At 51.8% G+C, this 22,249-nt stretch overlaps 1 protein-coding gene across 5 annotated transcripts in view; it reads right to left on the bottom strand.

Annotated features, from left to right (window-relative positions):
• The window catches only part of Whrn (whirlin), an 82,992-nt gene that overhangs the window by 6,100 nt on the left and 54,643 nt on the right, over nt 1–22,249 (bottom strand). For 4 of the 5 annotated variants that reach the window (XM_032903045.1, XM_032903020.1, XM_032903028.1 and 1 more), the window contains 4 exons: nt 14,724–14,926; nt 13,632–13,668; nt 12,164–12,376; nt 11,338–11,547 (listed from right to left, as the gene is read on the bottom strand). In XM_032903045.1, the coding sequence (XP_032758936.1) occupies nt 11,338–11,547; nt 12,164–12,376; nt 13,632–13,668; nt 14,724–14,926 (663 nt within the window). Of the gene's footprint in view, nt 1–8,565; nt 8,599–11,337; nt 11,548–12,163; nt 12,377–13,631; nt 13,669–14,723; nt 14,927–22,249 lie in introns of all 5 variants that reach the window. The other variant, XM_032903054.1, reaches the window with a different exon arrangement.

Below are 22,249 nucleotides of genomic sequence, written 5' to 3'. Positions count from 1 at the left end.
TGATTTGACTGTAGATGTGCCCTGTTGGCTTCCAGATTACCTCCTGCATGGGTGGATCTATCTGACTATCCGAGCAGCTCTCCCCTTCCCTGGCTCTCCTCCCCTCCCTCACTCCTCACTGCTCCCTGCCTAGCACCCAAACAGTTCTTGGAAAAGAAATCAAGTAATGTTCATCCCCAGTCCAAACAAAGCCCAAACTCACTGTTGCCTACACAAGAGCTGGCGCTTTCTTGTTCCTGTACCTGCTGCCCCAGGGCCTGTGCACTAGCTGTCCTGGCTTGTGCACCATTCACTTCTGCCTTTCCTAAAGTTCTCAATGCCTGAGGCCTCCCAGACCAGCTGTCTACATGGGCACCATACATATCGGCTGTCTATACTGACGATATTCTACTTTTCTGTACACGGGTCACAATGTGGTTTTATTATCTTATTCCTGCTGGATATAAATTCATACAGGACTTGGACTACTAAGCCTTCAGTTCTCAGAACCGTGGCTGCTGGGTCAATATCTACAGGGTAAATGCATGAGTCTCTATGAGTGAAAGGATTGCTTGCTTTAGCTGCTGGGGGCAGGGCCTGGGCAAGGTAGGCATTGAGGAGGGAGATGCTGTGTTCTTTGTAGGGACCAGAAATGACAGCTGGAACAAGAGGAAAGCATGAGTTGCAGGCAGAAGGCCCAGACTCCATTGCCCTGAGGCAGAGCTTCCTGTGTGTGGATTCCTTTCTCAGAAGCTTGGGTAACAGAGGTTACTGATGAAGCCACACACAGGACTCTGGGTCCTCCTCTTAGGCCTCTCCTGAGTTTCTTGAGCTCACATTCTTGCTACTTCTTCAGCAATGATGGCATCCTATCTGCCTCCAGTCCTTTGCACAAGCTCTTGAGCTCTGCCTCTTACGGCTGTGTGACAACAGGCAAGTCACAGGAAGTAAAGTGGGAAGCCCAGCATGTCATACTGCTGATCTATTAACCCTACGCTCTTCCCAAGGCTCTGGCATTGTGCTTTGGAAGCCTAGGAAGTCTTGCAAACTGCCCCCACAGTGAAGGGACTACAAAGTGTACCTTGGCCCCTGGGTGATGAGTTTCTCAGACGGAAACATCATGGAGATTTCCCATAATCCCTTGCCAATTGTCATCAGCACAGTACTCCCTGGAAATATCCAAAATGGGTGGGCATCAGAGACCCCCTCTAGCTGAGGTGAGTGCAAGGCCAGTTTGTCCATGCAGGTCCTTGTTAGGGTCCTGTCATGCTCTGGCCTCAGTGGGAAATACAGAATCTCCATAGTGTTTACTACAAGGACAAAAGAAGCTTCTGCTACAGGTATGCATGGCCAGTGTCACCTGCTGCAGGAGATGCTGGGGGTTACGGTGAGGCTCAGACAACAGCAGTTGGGTGAGCCTGCCCTGGTCTGGGGCATTAGAATGCTGGACATCATTCAGCAAACACTGACCAGGATTTAGGAGAGGTGAGAAGGGTTTGAGGGTCATGAAAGGCCAGTTTGAGAACTAGATGACTGGCTCTTCTCCATACCTTAGCGTTTGCACTTTCCCATGTCCCTGTCATCATCTGTCACCTCTCCTGTGACTATAGATCTTAGAGGAGTCAGACAGGTCCAAGGTTGCACGGCCATTGTTGTGGCTAATTTTATGTCAACTTGACACAGGCTAGCATCATCTGAGAGGATGGAGGCTCAGTTGAAAAATGCCTCCATAAGATGGAGCTATGGGCAAGCCTGTAGAGCATTTTCTCAGTTAGTGATTGATGGGGGGAAAGCCCAGCCCATTGTGGGTGGGGCTGTCCTTGGGCTGGTGGTCATGGGTCCTATAAGAAAGCAGGCTGAGCAAGCCATGTGAGCAACACCTGCCCCCCAACCGCCACAGCCTCAGCACCAGCTCCTGCCATCATATTCCTGCCCTGTTTGAGTTTCAGTTCTGGCTTCCTTCAGTGATGGGCTATGGATGTGGAAGCACAAGCCAAATAAACCCTTTCTTCCCCAATCTCCTTTAGGTCATGGTGTTTCATCACAGCAACAGTGACCTGAACCAAGACAGCCATTCTATAGTAACTCGGGCAACTAAGCCAGGTCTGTGTCATAGCACCCTGGAGTTGGACAGAGCCCTGGTGTTTCAGGTGGGAGAAGGGACAGAAGTGAAGTGTATAGGAAGCAGCTGGTCAGAGCGCAGTGCAGGCTCCAGCTGCCAGGTCCAGACACTCTGGAGCCCCAAGTCCCCAGGTCACGTTCCTTGTACATCTAAAATAGCTACAGACAGCCTGGCCAAGAACTAGAGCAGTGCCAGCAGAACTCCAAGAGCAGGCTTTGAGGTCTGAGGCCACAGTGCATACCTGCTTGTCCTGGATACTGCATCCCGGCCCCAGATGCCTGCTGCTTTTCCTAAGCCCCTCCAGGGCTGACACAGGACGAACCCCCTCCTGTTCTACAGCCTAGCCTGAGGCTCAGAGAGGGTAGGTCACTCGTCCAAGGTCACCCTTCAGGGTTGGGTGCTTCCCATTCAAGAGGTCTTTAAGACCCTATCCCCCACTCTACCCCTTCTCTGTGGGGGTGCAGAGCCATCCCTCTCTTATATTTGAGTTGATCCAACAAGGGTCCAGATTCTCATGCATCCGGCTTGGGGTAAGGATGGGAGGTTGGGGTTCGGGGGGTGGGGTAATGAACAACCAGGAACATTCCTGGTACTGACTCCCACTCAGGTACTGAGGGCAGGTAATGTCTGATTTGGAAATTATCAAAGGCCAGGTGCAGCTCAGGTGCCCAGAGCCACCTCAGCAAAGTCTCCTCCCCACACCACTCTGCCCTCCCCCAAGCCAGTCCCGGTTCTGCCTTCTGCTCCTTGCTTACATAAAGGTTCTATTTTCAGCTTTGTTACTCCCAAGTCAGGCCACTCCCTCCCCCTCCCCCATCACAAAATGCACCTAAGGTTTGAAGCTTGATGGCCCCACTTCCCATTCTGTCTGTATGTGGGGAAACTGAGGCACTGAGTTACAAAAGCTTCCAGATGTCACTGGTGTGTGTGTGTGTGTGTGTGTGTGTGTGCACTACAATTAGATTTCTGCCTCCAGAAGGAGAAAGGGGAAGAGAAGAGACCTGGAAGGGAGAAGTATGAATAAGATGAGGACGGGTTCCAAAGAAGAGGCAGGGTTGGGGGAAGGCAGACAGCTCAGCTCAGCAAAGAGAAAATCAGAGGCATAGAGAGAAGCAAGACTGTACATGAACAGGGTTGGTTTGAGAAGAGCTTGTCGCCTCAGGAGAGGTGGAGAATGGTGGGGTGAGTGGGGAGACAGGAGACCTGGCATTGTTGGGGCAGTGCTTCCTTCGATCAAAGCTAGCAACTGGCATCTGCCATGATTATTCATGAGTCCCCATTCCATCGCCCCCAGAGAGGAGAGCAAAGGGCTCTCTGGGAAGGAAGGGCATGGTCACCCCTCAGGGCAGGACTTTACCACCAGGCAGAATCATTACAACCGAGCAGGAATACTGCTAGTTAGACCAGGGTCCCTTCTGCTGAGCTGACACCTGTCCCCCCAGTCTCCCTCCCTTGTCCTGGGGAAAAGGATGTCACAGAGTGGAAAGAAAGCATGACCTACAGTAGCCAGGTCAGGGGGAGCCCTTAGGATAAGGGAAAATGAGACTCAGGAGAGGAACACTGGGACAGAGAGCCTGGCTTAGAGCTTCCTTCCACCAGGAGTAAAGGCAGTCAAACCTCTCAGATCAGCCACTGTCACCCAGGGAAGTCCCAGATCTTTCCTGTCACATGGGTCCTGACCCAGAACTCCACTTCCTTACCAAGAGAAAGCAAATAGCCCATTCACCACAGTGCTCCCACAGTCTGACAGTCAGCTGCACGTCACCTATTTTGTCTCTGTATGAAATCCCTAAACAATTAAAGGTGTTGTCCTGAGAAGGGAGCCAAGGCTCCACCAGCCTCCAAAAGGGCCTGGGGCTCAGACAGTCAAGCACGCTGCCCAGTTTCCCCACTTGTCAACTACACTTTCTTGGGACTGCAGAGCTCAGCTACATTCAGAGAGGAGCTGAGCTCCTGGGCTTGGCTGCTGCTGCTGCTGGAAACAGCTCTCAGCGCCCCAAGTCCTCACACAGGCAGGCAGGGGTCCTGTAGATCCTTGGATGTGATGGAATACCACCGGAAAGAAGGGGCCCTGGGGTGCTAATGGTTATGGTGAAGGGATGGTTCTGGGGCGCTGGGGGAGGAGTGAGACCTGCTAGATGTTCCCAGTGAGGGAGGACACACCCAGGAATCATGGTGGAATAGGCAGCTTCCTGGCTTGGGATGCAGTTACGAGTTTGAATATGAAGTGTCTCCCACAGCCCCATGAGGATGTGGGCCTCTGATCAGTGGATTCACTCCTTGATGTAGTCAAAATAATATGGCATAATTGGGACAGTGAAAAGAGGAAGTGGGGTCTAGTTGGAGGGAGTTATGTCACTGGGGGTGTGTCCTTGAAACTGTATCTTGTACTAGCTTTGTCCTGTGTTCCCTTCTCTCTGCTTCCACCCCCGACCCCCTCCCACAAAGTAAACAGTTTCCTCTTCACAAGGCTGGACCACCATGATGATCTGCCCACGGGCATGGGGTTGAACAATGGGATGAACCCACTAGACTCTCCTGCCAAAGTAAATCTCTTCTTAAGTTAGGCCAGGTAGTTTGTCACAGCACAGAAGAACAAGCTCACTTGGCATGGTGTGTCAGCTCACAGCGACCACCACTTCTCTGGCTCTCCACACGCCCATATCCTGTCATCCCCAACAACACTCTTCATGTGTCCTTCAGATGACGTCAAAGCTCCGAACCTATCTTGTCTCATTTAGTGTCTGACTTAATTTGACCATCTCTGCGATGCCTGGGTCACACAGCTTAGATCTGTCCTCTCATAACCTCGGGCACTGAATTAGTAGATTGTTTGCCCAGGGTGCCACAGAGAGAACCCAGGGCCTGGCACGTGCTAGAGATACTGAGCTACAGTCTCAAGCCTTATGTAGTTGTTTTTTTAAATCAAAATCTTCTACCTCCATTGGACTTGTGAGCTCCAGGCGGGAGAGCTTACTCAACAAACACTGCACAGCCAGGGCAGGCTAAACAGATGAGTGAGTGAATGAGGGGCTTCCTCCTGAAGGAGTCTTTAAACCCAGCAGCTCATTCCAGGGAGCAAGCCCTGCTTCCCTGTCCCCGGTCTCTGAATGAGGAGCAGGTGTCACTCAATCCAGAGTGGTTTGAGTCTCTCACTGCTCTGATGGGAAGGGAGGCTCAGGCCATGGAAGGAACTGCCACAGCAATGCTGGGAGCCCCTCTTTTGCTTCCCTGTGGGAAGGAAGAGGACAGAGTGGCCTCCACGGTGGGGTGCCATCCTAACACCACAGGGCCCCAATCCAGACATGCGAGAGGTGATTCAATCCAAGCGGAGAAATCTGGGGGATAATCAGATTTCGTCAGTTGTTCTGGGCAAACAAGAGCAGCCATGACCTCTAATCCTTTTCTCTCCAACCTTGGAGTGGTAACACGGTGGGCCAGCTTACAGGCTCCACCACACATGACCACCCAGTTTCCCAGGGCAACCCACAACTACCAGGTATTTCAATTCAATGCTCAGAGGTGGAACCTGGAGACCTGGGAAGCCTATCCACCTGATCAAGGCCGACTCACTGAGTCTGGAGAGGCAAACCCGGTTGGTAGAACTCACAGCCGGGGCAATGGGGCATCAGCCCTGCGCACACTAAAGATCAGAAATGTTGGCAGGGATCTGATTTATCGCCCACTCTGCAGGCCAGCAGTTTCTACAGGAAACTTGAAGCTGGTCAGAGGCTGGGAAAAAAAAAAGCCCCAGATTGTGAGGAAGACAAACTGAAAGGGGTGTTACATGCCCCTGGGTGGGGTGGAATGGGGGATTTCCTTGATTAATGGCTTCTGCTCTGAGCAGACGTTGCTCCCAGTGGACCATGTGTAACCTGGGATGGATCCTTGTGTCATGTGACCCAGAGAATCTGGGTTTAGTGGAAACCAGCTCCGTCTGGAATGTCAGGGCCTCTGGGTCACCGGCAGCCAGGTGCCAGGACAAGGTGCATTTCCCTCAGGCACAGAGGCAGATTTCAGAAGCCAATCCTGTGGTGGTTGTAGGTGCTCCTGCACTTCCGCTGGTAGCACATGGCTCCTGTCTGTCCCCAACTACACTCCCTGCTCCTGGGGGAGTGTGCTCATGAGGGGCTCAGAACAGAAAGACTGGTGTTTCAGTTCCATGGAGAAAGGAAGGGATGGGTTTGGCTTTCTTCCAGCGATGCATGGGCTGCTTGTTACTTTGCATGGCCGCAGTGGAAGCTGCACTCCAGTCCCTGGTGCCTGGTTGAGGTAAATTTCTCTTTCACCTCTTTCTACTCTAACCCTTGTTCAGAGGCAGAGCTGGGGAACACTGCCACCACCCATGACATGCCCTCCTGAATACGTTTTATCATCTGTGGTGGTTTGAATAAAAATGTGGTGGCCTTGTGGTCTAATAGGGAGTGGCACAATTAGATGTAGCTTTGTTGGAGTGCGTCACTGAGGGTGGCCTTTGAGACTTCAGATGCTCAAGCCAGGCCCAGTATCACAATCTCTTCCTGCGGCCTATGGATCCAGAAATAGACCCTCAGCTGCCTCTCCAGCACCATGACTGCCTGTGTGTTGCCATGCTTCTTGCCATGACAACAATGGACTGAACCTCTGAACGGTAAGCCAGGCCCAATTAAATGTCGTCCTTTGTAAGACATGGTGTCCATTCAAAGCAATGGAACCCTATCTGAGATACTGCCTCTCAACAGAATGGATGTTTAGACTCTGAGGAGCCATGGAGGTCTGCCTTGGTCTTACAGAAGAAGAAACTAAGGCAAGAGCGGGGAAGGGGCTTCCTCAGAGGCACGTGGCACCGAAGGCAGAGTGGTACTAGAACACCTTTCTTGGTGGGGAGACTGGAGGCCTTGTCCCTCAGCCCAGGCAGTCTGTGTGTAGGGTCTGAGGCTGCTATAGACTAGGGGTATAGCAAGAGATACTAGGCCAGGGCTGCTCAGGTGCAGGAAGAGCTGGCACCTGCTCAGCTCTCACTGTATCTCTTAGCAACTGGCTTCACCATCGCCACAGAATCCTGGGTAATTCCTGGGAATGTGTCTGTGAGTTCCTTGTTTATTCTCAATAATCAGAGATCCAATAGTCAGATAAGCCAGACTATGTCCTCCCAGGTCAGGGGCCTCATCTTGTTCCTAGTCAAACTCTTCAGCACATGACCTTCTGTTTTCTGTACTTGTCACGTTCCGGCCCCACTTCCCTCCTGGACAGTGTGTATATGGAGGAGGCATGCTCAGACCTCAGGACCCTTGCATATGCTGTTCCTGCTGTCTTCCTCAAGTGTTCCTTGCCAAACCTCCCCAGCCCCAGGTGCCCTGCCCCCTTTACTATTTTATTTAGCTCTTATCACTTATTGTGCCAGCCACTCATCTCGGTCCTCTGTCATTCCTGCTGGCCTCTGAATTCCAGTTGGAACAGCATCTTTATTTTTCTCCGATGCCCTGTGGTACCTGGGCTGCACACAGCACATGGCATGCACCGGTAAAGATTAACAGAAAGGAAGGAAGACGAGGGAGGGGAAAGACAGGTGGCATATAGACCAACGGACAGACTGACTGCTAGGTGACGCTCAGGAAACAACTTCAGGAAGAGCCAGAGTCAGAGGACAGGCTTCACAACACCACACAGACGCAAGCAGGCCAGGGACTCCGTCCTGACTGGTCTCTCGCCAGCAAGCTGTGTGACTTGGAGGAGCTGTTCGTCCTCTCTGAGCTTCAGTGTCCTCTGTACCCTGAGGGCCTTAGCGGTTATGGCCACTGGGAAGGCCACAGAAGACGTGTTTAAGAGATGCTGGGACCGCATCTTAGAGAATGCTTACAGACTGCTCCACAGGTCGCAGCTATTAGTAACAATAATGGCTCCGGTACTCACACAGGCTGAAGTGTGTGCTGAATTCCTGGGATCCAGCAGTGACAGATACAGTCACTTCTGTAAACCACAGGTGACCAAGTAGGGGTCACTGATTACACCTCTCCTGATCATGGAAGTACAATGAGCCAAGAGCTGGAGGTCACTCCTTCAAGAGGGTCACGGAAGGCTTCCTGTAAGATCTGCCATCCGAGCTAATGGTACAGGCATGGGAGGTGGGAGGGAGAACCTTCCAGACAGGCAGAGGCCATGACATGTGCAAAGGTTGATTGTGCTCTCTACTGCATAGTGCAGCAATGATCACCCTCCTTTTATGGATCTACGTCTAAACTCAGAGAGGCAGAACCACTCTTGGGGACACACAGCAAGTGACGGGACTAAGCCAGGATTTGGATAGAGGTCATTCTCCAAAGCCTGAGGCCACTTCTAAGGTGGTGACCAGGAAACAGCCTGAGCATTGAGAACACCCAGTCCCAGCCAGAACAAGTGCAGAGGTCAGGGCCAACAGGAAGGGCTCAGCCCCCACCTCTGCCCTGCCTAAGGGACTCCCAGACTCCCCTGCAGAAGGACGGTACCTCCATCAGGTCTATGAGCCACAGCAGCCGCTCCTAGGGAGGGTGAATGGGCAAAAGGCAGAAAGAAAAATACATGAAATGAAGTCAGGGAATCAAGAGGCCTCAGTATCACACCCCTCCCCTGCCCCACACACATACACCTATTGAGGGGAACAACTGGGTCCTCAGAGGAAGCCGGAAGGAAGGCCTTGTTGCTCTGAGAAGCCAACTTTATCCTTGGGGCTGGGGGGTCTCCATAGGTCAGCAACTTGGGGCAGGCTTGGTGCCAGCATTTCCATTCACACACGGAAAAGCATGCTGGAAGGGAGCAGTTTGTCCAAGGTCACACCTGCCGAGGACAGGCAGTGATTTAGGGGGAATCTGCTCGGAGACTTGGATCCAGCAGGCGAGGTCCTCAGGGACCTTCTGCAGACCTAAGATTGAGCTTCAAATAGTGCTCAGGGGAGTCCCTGGGAAGGGGCAAAAAGGAGGGCCAGCAGTCCTCAGCCCATTGCTTTCCAGGGCCTTTGAGTATTTACAGGCTCGATGCGTGCATCTCCAAGGGGGTTGCCCAAGCAGGAAGGGCAGCGGTGGAGGTCCACTGACTCCAGTACTCATTGGGGCCCAAGAGGGCTTTCTTTTTCTGCTCTCCCTACACACTGGGAACTTGGCAAAATAATTCCCCTTAAGATGGGAAACTGAGCTGAGGTGTGGAGAGGTAACAGGATTTCCTTATCTGTAAGACTCGCTTAGACTCCTTCCCCTGGAGCTCCTCTCTGCCTGGGGGTGAGGGTGGGAGTGGGGGTGGGATGGGGTGTTTCCTGTTCCAACAGTCCTGGGTACCCTGATTGGTCACAGATTCTGAGCTGGGGGAGGGTGGTTTAGGAACTTAAAAGGGGACTTCAGAGTATTCTCCCATATACTCTGAGGTTGCTTGTACAAAACCACTCTTGATGTGAGCTCTGCTGTGTACGCCCAGGGTGCACAGTGTGCAATGGGTCCTTGCTGGTGCTATCGCTAACAGAGGAAAGACTTCTCAGGGTGGAAAGGTCACTGCTGGGCTGGAGCTGGGAAGTCCCTGCTTTCTGCAGAGCTCTATCCAGGCACATGGCTCTCAGTTCCTCATGCCCTACACCCTGTTCTGTCCTTTGGGTCCTCAGGTTGTTTCAGCCTGAGCTAGCAGGACCTTATACAATTCATTCACGGGGAAGCTGAGGCACAAGGAGACCAGGACTTAAACCCAGATTTGGTGCCTCCTAGACTAGAAGATACTCTCCCTGTGAGCCTGCCTTCCCAAGAACTGTAGCCTGTATCTAACTCTCTGGGTTTTAGAGCTGTGCTCTGTGGTTCTTGAAGCTGCACGTGGACATTTTAAGGCCAAGGTCATAAGAGCCAGACTGGGAGAGACGCAGAATGCAGACCAGGGCCCACAGCCTAAAGTCACCTCATCAGGGTGTGCATCAAAGCCTGTGGTTGAAGCAAACCCAGCAAAGTGGGAGTGGGGCTTCTGCCTTGTCCTGGAAGGAACCTGCACTTCCAGGGGCCTGAAAAACAGCTGCTGGCACATGCAGAGCCCTGGAGGAGACATGGTAGTCTCTCTGGGGCCACCTCAGGTAGTGTAGAGGACCTTTAAAGATGAAGGAGATAGGGTTAAGGTCCTCCTGACCCTGGAGTCCTAGTTTGAAAGCCACATGAGAAGCCAGAATTTGTAGGAGTGAGGACAGCTCTCTGAGGGGTGGCTCATTCCTCCTGCAGCCCCAGCCTGCCTCTGCACTGTCTGAGTTCCGACTTCAGAGCCACTGACACTTCCTTCCCTTTCCAAGGGTGACTACACCACCTATAGGCCTGCAGCCTGCCCACCTGACTCTTCCTCCCATAGGATACCTGGCTGTCCCCTAAGATAAGAAACAAGGCATCTGTTGTCAGGCGTGGTGGCACGTGTGTCTTTACTCTCAGCACTCAGGAGGAAGAGGCAGGTAGATCTCTGTGAGTTTGAGGCCAGCCCAGTCTACATAGCAAGTTCCAGGCCAGCCGGGGCTGCATATGTCTCAAAAGAAAAGAAAATCATAAACCATAAACAAAGTAAAAACAAACAAACAAACAAACAAACAAAAAAAAAACCCAAGGGGCTTGCCCTCGAGAATCCTGGGAGTAGAAACACATTCCAGTGTAGATTGAATGCTGTTCTGGGGGCTGCTGAGTTGGCAAGAAAGCGAAGCCAGGCTTCGGGCTCCATGGACAACAGGTGGCCTCCGGTGAAACCCAGAACCACAATCCAAGCCACCAAGACTGACACTGTGTTAGTGCTGCCCCTGAGCTGAACACCATGCTTTCCCTGTCCGATCTCCCCGTGAACTGCAATTATGTAGTTCTCATTTTCTCCAACTATTCTTTGCATCTTTATTATATTCTTAGCGTGTGTGTGTGTGTGTGTGTGTGTGCGTGCGTGCGCGCGCGCGCGCGCGCGCGCACACGTGGTAATCAGAGGACAACAACTTTTATTGGTTCTCTCTCCCTACCATATGGGTCCCAGGGACTGAACTGGGTTAGTGGCAAGCGCCCTTAACCCCGAGACATTGTGTTGGCTGCTAACCATCCCTTAACATAAATAGCTCTTAGAAAACCTTCCCCTGGATCCCCGGGCCGACAGCCCCAGAAGGCCTATCCAGCACGCACTGGGTACTCCACAATAACCAAGCTCTCACGGTTGAGGAACCTGAGGCTCATGAGGGAAAGGTGACATCTTAACCATGCCCTGACCTTCTCACCAAGGCTAGGGCAGGGGTGGCTCACCCTGGCCGAGCTGACAGTTGTAGAGGTGCCATGGCTGCCTGTGGATGAGCCAGTGTCACTGTAGGATACCATGGAATAGGTGTCTCCGACACCAGGGCCTGGGGGCTGCCGCGCCTTCATGGACTCGATCTCACGCCTCAGCACCAGGTGGTCGAAGCGGTCCAGGTCTTGGGGTGAGATGATGCCTCTCACCTCAGACAGGAGTGAGAACTGCAGGGGAGGGCATGACAAAACGGACACTCAGACACTCAGTAGAGAACCCTGCCAGCAGGTGGGACAGGTGCCTCTATTCTCGAGTGATCTGCATGCAAGCCTGCTCTGCCCTCCAGAATCTTCCGAGGCTCTCCTGTGTCCCTGAGGGAGCATCCAAGTATCTTTACTCAAACGCTAGGTCCAGCATCACCTGCCTCTTTCCTCTCTGTAACTCTTCCTTCTCAGCATGTGTACGTGACAAACAGCCTGAGCACACTAGCATACTCAGGACACCAATCCCTTAACTGTCCCTTCCACCTAGAGTGGTCCTCTGAATCACGTCTGTCCACACACAGTATTTCCTCTGGCCTGCCTAAACTTACCCGAAATCACACTGCATGTAGTTACTTCTTCCTTTCAGCAGTGTCTGACCCACAAGCAGGCTTCTACCTGAGCATGCTTCTCTGGTTGGCCCCTCACCCTGGGCCCTGCTTGTGAAGAGTATCCTATGACAATAACCACTGTATTCTGTCCCTGTCCCCAGAAGTCTGTTTGTTTGGAGGATGAGGCTGCTTAGGCTTCAGTTGGGACAAGGACCTTGGTAATGGGGTAGGGGACAGTAGGAACAAGTCACCTTGGCATGTGTGTTGAGCAACTCAAACAGCGCCATGACCAGCGCCTCCACAGAGATGGCGCCACCACGGTACTGGTCTAGGTAGTACATCATGGTGGCTCGCTCCTGCTCTGTCAGCAGGTGCCGGGCTTGGTCATCCAGCAGTGCACGTGTCTGATTCCCCAGGCTGCTCAGGGTCACTTGGGAGCCGGCTGGGCCCTTGTAAAATCCTGGCTGAAAGACAGAAGGACACGGGTCAGAGGACTGTAGGCTGCTGGGGAGCCAGAGGACCTGGCGGAGCCAGGAGCATCATTGCAGAGGGGAAGCTGTGGCTTCTAGAGGTGCGATGATGGTCTCCGCACACATGGGAGTCGCTCCATCGTCCTGGAACGGTGGATCATGTGGTGCCATTCCCCTAGCACTTTCATAGTTGCCTCTTGTGTATCCTTGAGCCCATCCATTCACACACTGTGATCCTCCGGGCTTCGACATCCCTCTTAGTAAGCTGGTGTGATAAGAGTCCCTGCATTCCTAAATTACAATTCAGATCTATACCACTAACCCATGCCAAATTATACAGGTGGGCCTCACCACTGACCAGCTGATGCCACCCAGTCTCTCTTCAGATTCCCTGGCCCACCCTGTCATCTTGCCAAGATTATCTAAAATGATCTTGGAAACACAGACTTTCTGTTTACCTACAAGGTGCTTGGTGCCTCTACCTCTCCATGGTCCCAGAGCCTGTGAGAACAGGTCAGCCTGGGCCGTCACTCTGTTCCTAACCCTACATTCCCCAATTCTATTCTCCCGCTAACCCTGGAGCATGCTCTTGCCTTGTCATGGCCCGCACCTCAACTTCTGCTCTGTGTCCCATCCAGGTTTAGTGGCTCAACTCACACTCCTCCTTGATGCCGCCTTGCCTTGATGGTTACCGGTGGGCTGTCTAACCCGGTATTTGTTTGCATGCTTACACTGTCTTTATTTGTGAGTCTTCCACTGTCTGTGACCCCCAGGAAGTTAGAGACCTGGTAACTTCTGTTCACTGCCCTTACACCTAAGGCCAACACAGTGGGTGCTTAGCTGGATGGCTTGGTTGAAGCTCCCTACAATGTACAAGTCCCTGGCACACTCTGCTCAGATCTGAGGGGAGAAGAAGAAGATGCTGATGATATCCTGTCATGGTCTGAATATGCTTAGCCCAGGGAGTGGCATCATTAGGAGGTGTGGCCTTATTGATGTAGATGTGTCACTGTCGTCCTAGCTGCCTGGAAGCCAGTCATCTCCTAGCTGCCTTTGGGATAAGAGGTGGAACTCTCAGCTCCTCCAGCCCTGTATCTGCCCGGACATTGCCATACTCCTGCCTTGATGGATGGAACTTCTAAACCAATAAGCCAGCCCCAGTTAAATGTTGTCCTCATAAGACTTGCTTTGGTCATGGTGTCTGTTCACAATAGTAAAACCCTAAGACATGTCATGCAAAGACACCTACCTTGTTTGTCCCTTCTTCTGTGAGGTCCCCTGGAAACCTATGGAGAGATACAAGCCCCTTTCAGCACGTTAGTGCACGGAATGAGGTGCACACAGGGAAGGCTCTGTTGGAGAGGGAAAGCCAGGCTTTGTATCTGGCGTGGTGGCACATGCCTGTGACCTCAGCACATCTAAGTACCATGGCCACTGCTTAGGGGTTCTGCAGGGCATGTGAGCCCCGAGACCTACAGATGGCTTTGAGCCTTCCCCATTAGCAACATATTCAGCATTGCCACACCATGCAAGGTAGCCTCTTGAATGCTCCTTGTCCAGACGGGACTCAGAGTTCTCCGGCTGCCATGAGAGCAACAGAGTCGGGAATCACAGGTGTGAGGAGAATAAAGGACCTCTGACAGGTGATCTGGGTCAGCCATCCCCTAGGACGATGGGGAAACTGGAAACCCCCAGGGGAAACTTTAGGGACACCTTAGCTCTAGATCGCATTTTCATGAGAAAATGTAGGCTTATGCTGTACGAGTCTGGAATTTTAAGAAATAACCAGAAATCAAGTTTTTAAGTGGGAAATCTGATTTAAAAATACTAGCCCTTTAGATACGTGTAACACTATGCAGGAGAAAGGAAGGGAATGAAGGAGAGAAGTAAGATACTGTTTTGAGTGTCTGACCAGGAGTCACCAGCCACCAGGTGGAGATGTCTGGTGGGGACCACAGGTGACACAGGTTACATTACTAGCAGGCATACAGCCACCTGGCCCCTGGGCCTGCTTTGGGCTTCTGAGATTCCTTCGTCCCAAGCACCTAGTGGGGTCCTCTCCGCAGTACGGGATGGGGAGCAGAGCCCACATTCAGAAGCTCCTGGATGCTCTAAGCACACAGTTCAGAAGGCAGAGACAGGAGCTCTGTGTGCTGCACTTCAGCTTTCTGTGAGGACAGTGGGGCTAGGAGAGGAGGGGAAGGGCCCACACCAGTGCCCACAAGTGGAGTGGATCTCAGGCTGAGAACACCAGACTGGGAGTCCCATGGAGGCACATGAGAGGAGCAATGACTCTCAGAAGGCCCCCCAGGATCCCGGAACCCCGTTCCTGAGGCCAGACCCTGCTGAGTTGGTGATGCTTTCCCCGATCCGGGAACTGGCGATCCACTTGGTCTGGTCCACGGTGGTACGTGCGTGGGGCAACCTCCCGACGTCCTTCACGGTCAGGATGAGGTGCCGGGATGACTTGAGCAGCTTCACTGCCTCGTCATGCAGGATGCTGAGAAAGCTCCGCCCGTTCACCTCCAGAATCTGGTCCCCAACCTGCCAAGACCCAGAACTGTCACATGGGCTGACCTCATCCCAGCTCTCTTCTGCCAGACTGAGATGAGGTCAGTGAGGTTCAGGGAGGCTGTGACGCCTGAGGGTCACATGAGAAGGAAATGACAACGTGCTTTCCAACCCAGAGTCCAGCTCTTGTCACTTAGACAGTAGGTCTGCCATGACATTCCCCGAAGTGCCCCTATCAGAAGCAAGCCAGCTCAGAGACCGGGATCAGATGAACTGACTGGAGGATGGGGCGAGAGGCAGGAAGGGAGATGCCTGTCATCTCCACATCTGATTCCACTGTTGAGATTTCTCATCTACCACACGTTCTTTTTTCATTTTATGTGCATATATGAGTGTGCTCCATGCACGTGTGCCTGGTGCCCATGGAGGACAGAAGATGGGGTGGGATCCCCTAGAACTAGAATTGCAGGTGGGAACTGAACCTGGGTCCCTCTGCAAGAGCAGCAAGTCCTCGTAACTACAGCGCCGTCTCTCTATCCCTAGCTCACGTTCTTTTGAATCTTTAGAATGCCAGTGATACTGTAACTCGCTAAAGGAAGTTTAAGAAAACCCACACTAATGAGACACCCAGCCTCCCACTGAAGGCCCACACGATGCCGGAGACTTATGGCAGCAAGCAGTTTTATTTTGTGATGGAAAACAATGGACAAATGAGCGTGTTTAAGATTAAAAGATAAAATGACAGAGACAAAACCAGCAGCCTTCCAATGAAAACAAATCTGAAACAAAGCCAGAAGAGATGGGAGGAAGACGCTGCCGTGCAGGGAGGGGCACTGGACCACCCTGAAGGGTGGGGACTCCATGGACTTTCTCTCCTAGAAGATTCTCGTTCCCACAGACAGGACAACACCATGCCTGCTGTAACCTGGAGGGGTAAATCCACCTCTCTCCAGGGTCACTTGCCTGGAGCCTGTCAGGCAGCGCCTCCGGGTGTCATGGCACTGTTCTACAACCTCTGCTGCAGAAGCCACAACCAAGGCTGCACCTCTCACATTCCAGTGTTTGGTTTCCGTAAGTGTCCCTCTGCAGCTGTGACTTTTAATCTTCCTTTTCACGCAATTTATTTCAGTGTGCGGTTTAATTAAAGGCGCTTTCGTCTGGGAGAGCAGCTGTGTCCAGACGTGCTTCTGAGAGCCAGGCTCTGGACCCCGCTGGGGAAGGCCTGCAGAGAATAAGCCCATTCCTAGGCTTGGAGGCTGGACTGGAAGCCAGAGGAAACATAGGTCAACTTGTCAGATGGGAACTTCAAATAGTGGCACAGGCGTAGAATGGTGGATGCATGGTCCTGACATCCAGGGCCACTGTACAAGTCCTCTCGGTGGCACACCTTGCTTATGGGAAACTCTACAGCCATGGACTCCCTGATGCTTACTGCTTAGGCCTAGCAGGCCCAAGAGAGAGTTCATGCAAATCACCTGCAGGAACCAGGCTGGTGGGCTACTGTAATTCTGAATGTCAGTCTTCCTCCTAGCTTGGATTCAGCGCCTACCATTTCTATGGTGTGAGTGGTCCAGCACAGGGCACTTTAGCTGCACCCTGGGTATCTCCATGTTGGAATCTCAGGTTGACTGGCTAAGCATTACTCCCTCTGGTCTGATGGATAAACCTATCCCTTTGGGAGGAGGCAGAGGTGGCAGGACTTCCTGGTCATCCACCCAGCTGGAGAACTAGAGGTCATGGGAGCAGGACACAGGTCACCCAGACGGACTGGCACTTGTAAGCCCGATTCCCTCAACCCTTTTGGCCTCTTCCTCCAGGGTTGAATTGAAAAATACCGTGTCTGAGAGTTGGGATGGGGCCTCCATAATGCCTGTCCCGCATCTGATCTGGTCCGAGTCACTCCACTATGTAGATTCCTTTACTCCCTCCCGTCCTCTCCTTGTAGGAAGGTATGGTATTGAACGACAATGAGCTATATAGGTTTGTTTTTGAATGCTGGGTTTCCAGTGAGTGGAACTGTTTAGGAAGAAGTGGGGAGTAGGGAGTGGTGTGCCTTTGTTGAGGGAGACATGTCACTAGGGGTGGCCTTTTAGGTTTACAAGCTCACACTAGGCCCAGTATCTCTCTGCCTGTAACTAATGCATCAGATGTGAGCTCTTGGCTACTGCTCCTGTGCCATGCCTGCCTCCTGCCACACTCCCAGCCATGATGATAATGGACTAACCCTCTGAAGCTATAAGCAAGCCCCCCGTTAAATGCTTTCTTTTAAAAGCTGCCTTGGTCATGGTGTCTCTTCACAGCAGAACAGTAACTGAGACCAAAGGCTTCACATGCCTCAGCGGCTGTCAGGAGCCTCAGTGGCTGTCAGGACAGGGGTTGATGCTCACTCTGACTCTCCAGTTGACAAACCACTCTTAAGAAAGGCCATTGTGCCTCACTCAGTGTGTTCCATGGGGTGGGGAATTGTCTCCACACTGCAGCCCTTCTTTAGAGGGCGGACAACTATGACACAGTAGTCCAGTGGGTCGCACCACTCCCTCAAGTTATGCCCCAAGTGTTCCTCAAGTGTTCTCAACTGTGGGATGGGCATAGTGTTCTAGCCAGTCCCAGGTCACTGTGAGAACCAACAGAAATACCCAGTGCCAAGACAGGACACAAGGTTCTCCATCTGCTTCCTTCCAAACAGAAGAGACAAGCTCAAGGACACCAGTCACACGGGAATAAGCAGCAGCAATCCATGTTCTCGGGCTCCACCCTCTGCCTTTGCCACCTTCATCACCCTGGTGCAGGAAGCAGGGGAGGGCTAGCCAGTGATGGGCAGATGGGCAGGTCCGTCTCTCCATTGCTTCCTCTTGCCCTTGGCTTATGTTGTGAAGTTGGAGTAGATTAATCTCACCCTCTCAAACGAAAGCCAGGAGCTCTGTTCATGGAGATGTGACTTTTTTTCTTCCCAGCCCACAGTGAGATGAGAAATAAAGGGGCCAAGATACAATGTCCATCAGTGCTTACCTTAAGTTTCCTATGCATGGAGAAACTGAGGCACTACACAAGGACATGTGGCAGCAATGGCAAAGCCCAGCCCTGGAGCCAATGCAAGGGAGCTTTCAACCCTGGTCCACGGGCAACGTGATGGACCGACCACCTAGTATTGCTCGGCTTGCTGTGGGCACTGACAGGAGCATAGGGAGAGACGGCAGCTTGTTTTATTGGTCACCACAGCCACTGTTTTTGGCACTGGTGATAGAGAAGGAGAGCTGGACCATGGGAGTGTCCTTCATTTTAAGGCAGAACAAAACCTCTTCCATCAACCCCAGGCCACCCAGTGCCAGGTTCATGTTCTAGAGCTCTGAGAAAGTGAGAGACACAGGCTCAGACAGGACACTGCTTTCCTCTGAACTTGGCCACCAGGAGGCAGGATCCATATCCTACAATGTGGGGCCCACACACGAACACCAAGGAGATGGCCCTCAGAGGCAGCAGGGTGGCTCATGCAGCCTCCAAAAGAGCTGAAAGCAATTCCATGGGTCCATACATGGACCAACACCCTGATGTGTGACAGACGTCGGGAACCTGGTTCTTTGAAGGGGACCTCAGAGTCTGGGCTCAATTTCCGATTCTGCTACGTACACTCTGTGTATGTCATCTCACTGACCAGTTACTTCCTGAACTCAGGAAGTAGCAGTTGCTATCCATGAGTGGGCTAGCACACCCTCCACTGAGTCTCCCACACCTCAGACAGTACATATGAAGTACCTGACAGGCACTTTCAGGATGAACTTCGAGCACAGGACACATTGTGTGCATCAGTGCTCAGCACTTATGGCTGCCTTCTGAAAATTCCTGCTTACTCGGATACCCTCATCACTTACTTGGCAACTCAATCCTGCTATTCCATCCTCAGAGTCCCTTCCGCCATACCTACCTCTTCTGCTTTCAGCATCAACTAACCAACTCCCCTCATGGACACCCTGAAGTTCCTACTGTCGTCTCAGCTTCCGCTCAGAACCGAATATGACAAGGCTGAGTGTGTGGCCTTGTACCCCAGCCTCCACAGTCCCTCGATGGAGCGCTGACCCCTCCTTTAAGAAAAGACACACTCTGAAGGCCTCTCACAGAAAAATGTTCCTCTGTCTATCTACACACACACACACACACACACACACACACACACACACACACACGTTCCAATAGAGGAAGAATAGTCATCAGCAATAACTTGAATTTCTTTCAGGGAGTGAAAACTTTCATTAGCGAAAATCGTGTTCTCAAAGATCTTCTAAATGATAATCATCTGATACTGCTGGAATTTTAAAAAAGGAGGAGGAGAAAGGGGAAAGACATGCTACATAGAAACACACCTATATTCCCAGTGCTTGGGAGCTGAGGCAGGAGCATCGCAACTTTGAGGCTGGGCTGGGCTACCAGCAAGGCACCCTCACAAGGAAACAAACAGGCCAGCCTGAACTTCCCTAACCTTGTACCTTGGTCTTTACAACATGCATGCTGTAGGAACTCCGTTCACACCAGTGACAGGGTTTGAAAAAAAAGAGAAGCAAGAAGAAATGGAGATGGGGTGGCTGTAGCTCTGAGATCCCTCAGCAGAGGATGCTGGGAAAGACGTTTGCCAAGAACTCCATCCCTATGCTGAGCAGAGAGAGATGGGATCATTCTCTTGGGACACGCAGGGAAAGAACCCAAGGGCTTCCTGCTTCTGGCCCTCCATCCTTCCCAGGGCTCCACAGAACTAAAAGGTTTCATGGAATCCTCTAGGGCTCTACTGAACCCCAAGGACCCACTGAAATGGACTTTGTGGTCCCAAGTGAGGCCCTGCTGATTACTATGTCACCTCAGCTCGCATCCCCGTTCTATTAAGGAGTTTTATTGCAATTATGAATCTTTAATAGTTTTCCATGTCAGGTATAAAAGTTTAATGGGCCTCCCCACCCCTTTCACTACAAGTGAACAATGCAGTTTTAATGAGACAACATGAGTTTTTCCCAACAGTTCAGAAGCCGGCAAACCTTGCGCGTATTTAAAGAAACAACAATGAAAGATCGAGGTCAGTGTGAAGCTGCAGGGGTTGAGAGGGACTGGTCACACACTGCATGTCTAAGGACTTGGATCCTGCCCCAGCAGAACCTATTGAAAGGACGAAGTGGCACAGCCCACCCAGGCTGAATTCCAGCATGTGGTGCCCGCCTGCTCCTTGCACAGGAGGCCGCCTCCCTTCTTGGACCCTTGGCAGATCAACAGTGGGAAACCTGAGGTCAGACATGGGGAAGGACCCACCCAAGGTCAGGCTGAGGTGAAGGTCAGAGGTCAGTCCTGGAGGTCATTCCTGGGTGCTATACAGGGGGAAATCACGAGGAGTCCAATGCAGGCAGAATAAGCCACAGCACACGACCCTCCCAGGGCCTGGCTTAGGCCAGCCTCCTGTTTAGATCTGGCCTTGATCCCACCCACCAGGCAGATAAACTAAGGTTTCCTGTTTTACAGAAGAGAGCAGTGAAGCTCAGAGAGGTAAAACGGTTTGCCCAAGGATGTCCAGCATGCCAGGGGCAGAGTAGGATGACCCCAGATGACTTGAAGGAAATCTAACCCCAGTTAGTTTCAGAGGGAAGGGAACACCACAATGGAATATTCTAAGAACAACTGCTACATTTATATTTTTTAACATTAAAAAAGTCCCCTTTTATTAAACATACATTCTTTTCTCATACAACATAACTTTATAATCTCATACAATATGAACCATTTCCCCTCCCTCTACTCATCCCAGTCTATCCCAGCAGTACATTTAAATTAATTAAAATGAAATTAATTAAACGAAGTGAAATGAAAGTCAGTTCCCCAGTACAGAACCTCCATTTCTTTGACCACTTGCTGTTAAGGCTACCTCAATAAACCAAGTTCCTCTAACCTAAGGCCTTCCCCAGTATCTCCCTGTAAGCCTGCTCCTCCACCAGGCCCCCCAGCTCCCGAGCCCCACCTCCAGACTCCCTGGCTGCAGTATCAGGGCCCATTTCACTCACAGGACACTGGAGCCCTCATGCCACCAGCTTCACTCTGGACTAGTCACAGTGTCTCCAAAGCAGCCCCCTGTGCTCCGTCCTCAGTCACTGCCAATACTGTCCTTAAGTGGCAGGAAGAAACTGAAAACTGATCACATCACTCCCCATCCCCCTTAAACCCACCCTTTCCATTGGCCTCTAAGTGTCACCCTTTCCTGACTCCGAAGGGACCGTAGTGGTATTCCATCCCACAATTCCCTATCACTTTTTCTTTCAGTGCAGCCCTACCTGCCATCTCTCTATTCACCAGCACACAGACCTTCCCCTCCTCCACACTGCATATACTGCTCCTCTGTCCCAAACACTCCTCCATCTATTCTTCCCTGGAGCCCGGCTGCTCAAATAGCACTGTGTCCAAGGCAGGAGTCACCGACATCCTCCTGGTGCCAAGTCACTATCTGATCCTGCTGGACGCTAGAATCCAAAGCCAGTGATCTGCACCTCTGGAATGGCACCACCTAGAAAATGTTTAATTTTAATTCCCTGGGATGAGCAAATAGTCAGTGAAGTGAATGGATGAATGAACCATTGAGCTGGACCCTGGCCTTGGGCACCTGCACACAGGTGTGGGGTGGGATGTCTCCCTGTTAGGTAAATGCTGGCTTTGACAAGGCCTGGACTTGTGGAACCCAACTCCACAGAGTGAAGCAGGGAGGAGCGGCTGAAACATCACACGTTTGTTTCTGCTGAAAGTAGAGAGTCCTGGGAAAACGAATGTGTTATAAATCTCCTTATTTGACAAGAAGGGAAACTGGAGGACTAGGAAGATGGCTCAGTGGGTAAAAGTGTTTGTTGTCCAAGCCTGTCTGTCAATTTGAGTTCAACCCCTAGAACCAACATAAAACGCTGGACATCCCTACCAGGAGATGCAGAGACCAGAATACCTTGGGAGCTCTCTGGCTGTAAAGTACACAGCACAGTGGCAGAGACTCAAAACAGAGTGGGAAGACTCCTAAAAGAAGTTCTCTGACCTCCAGTTATCCTCTGGACTCTACACACAGAGGCACGTGTATGCCTGTATTCATACACATGGATAGAATGAGGGAGGAGGGGAGGGGGAGGGGAAGGGGGGAGAATAAGAAATGGAGGCCCCTGAACTTCCCGTCTACTCGGGCACCTGGCCAGCTGTGGCCTACGACTCACTTTGGGATTCTTAATGGACCTCTTAGTTCTCAAGTTCAAGTCCACAGCCTTCATAAGCAAACAGTGACCAGCCAGAAGAGACAATAGCAGGGGGAACACCATTTGTGATCAGAACAGAGACAAATCCTTAGGAACAGACCAG

The sequence above is a fragment of the Rattus rattus genome, chromosome 1, assembly GCF_011064425.1.
Source record: "Rattus rattus isolate New Zealand chromosome 1, Rrattus_CSIRO_v1, whole genome shotgun sequence".
Classification (NCBI taxonomy): domain Eukaryota; kingdom Metazoa; phylum Chordata; class Mammalia; order Rodentia; family Muridae; genus Rattus; species Rattus rattus.
This window is presented reverse-complemented; position numbering and strand designations above follow the sequence as displayed.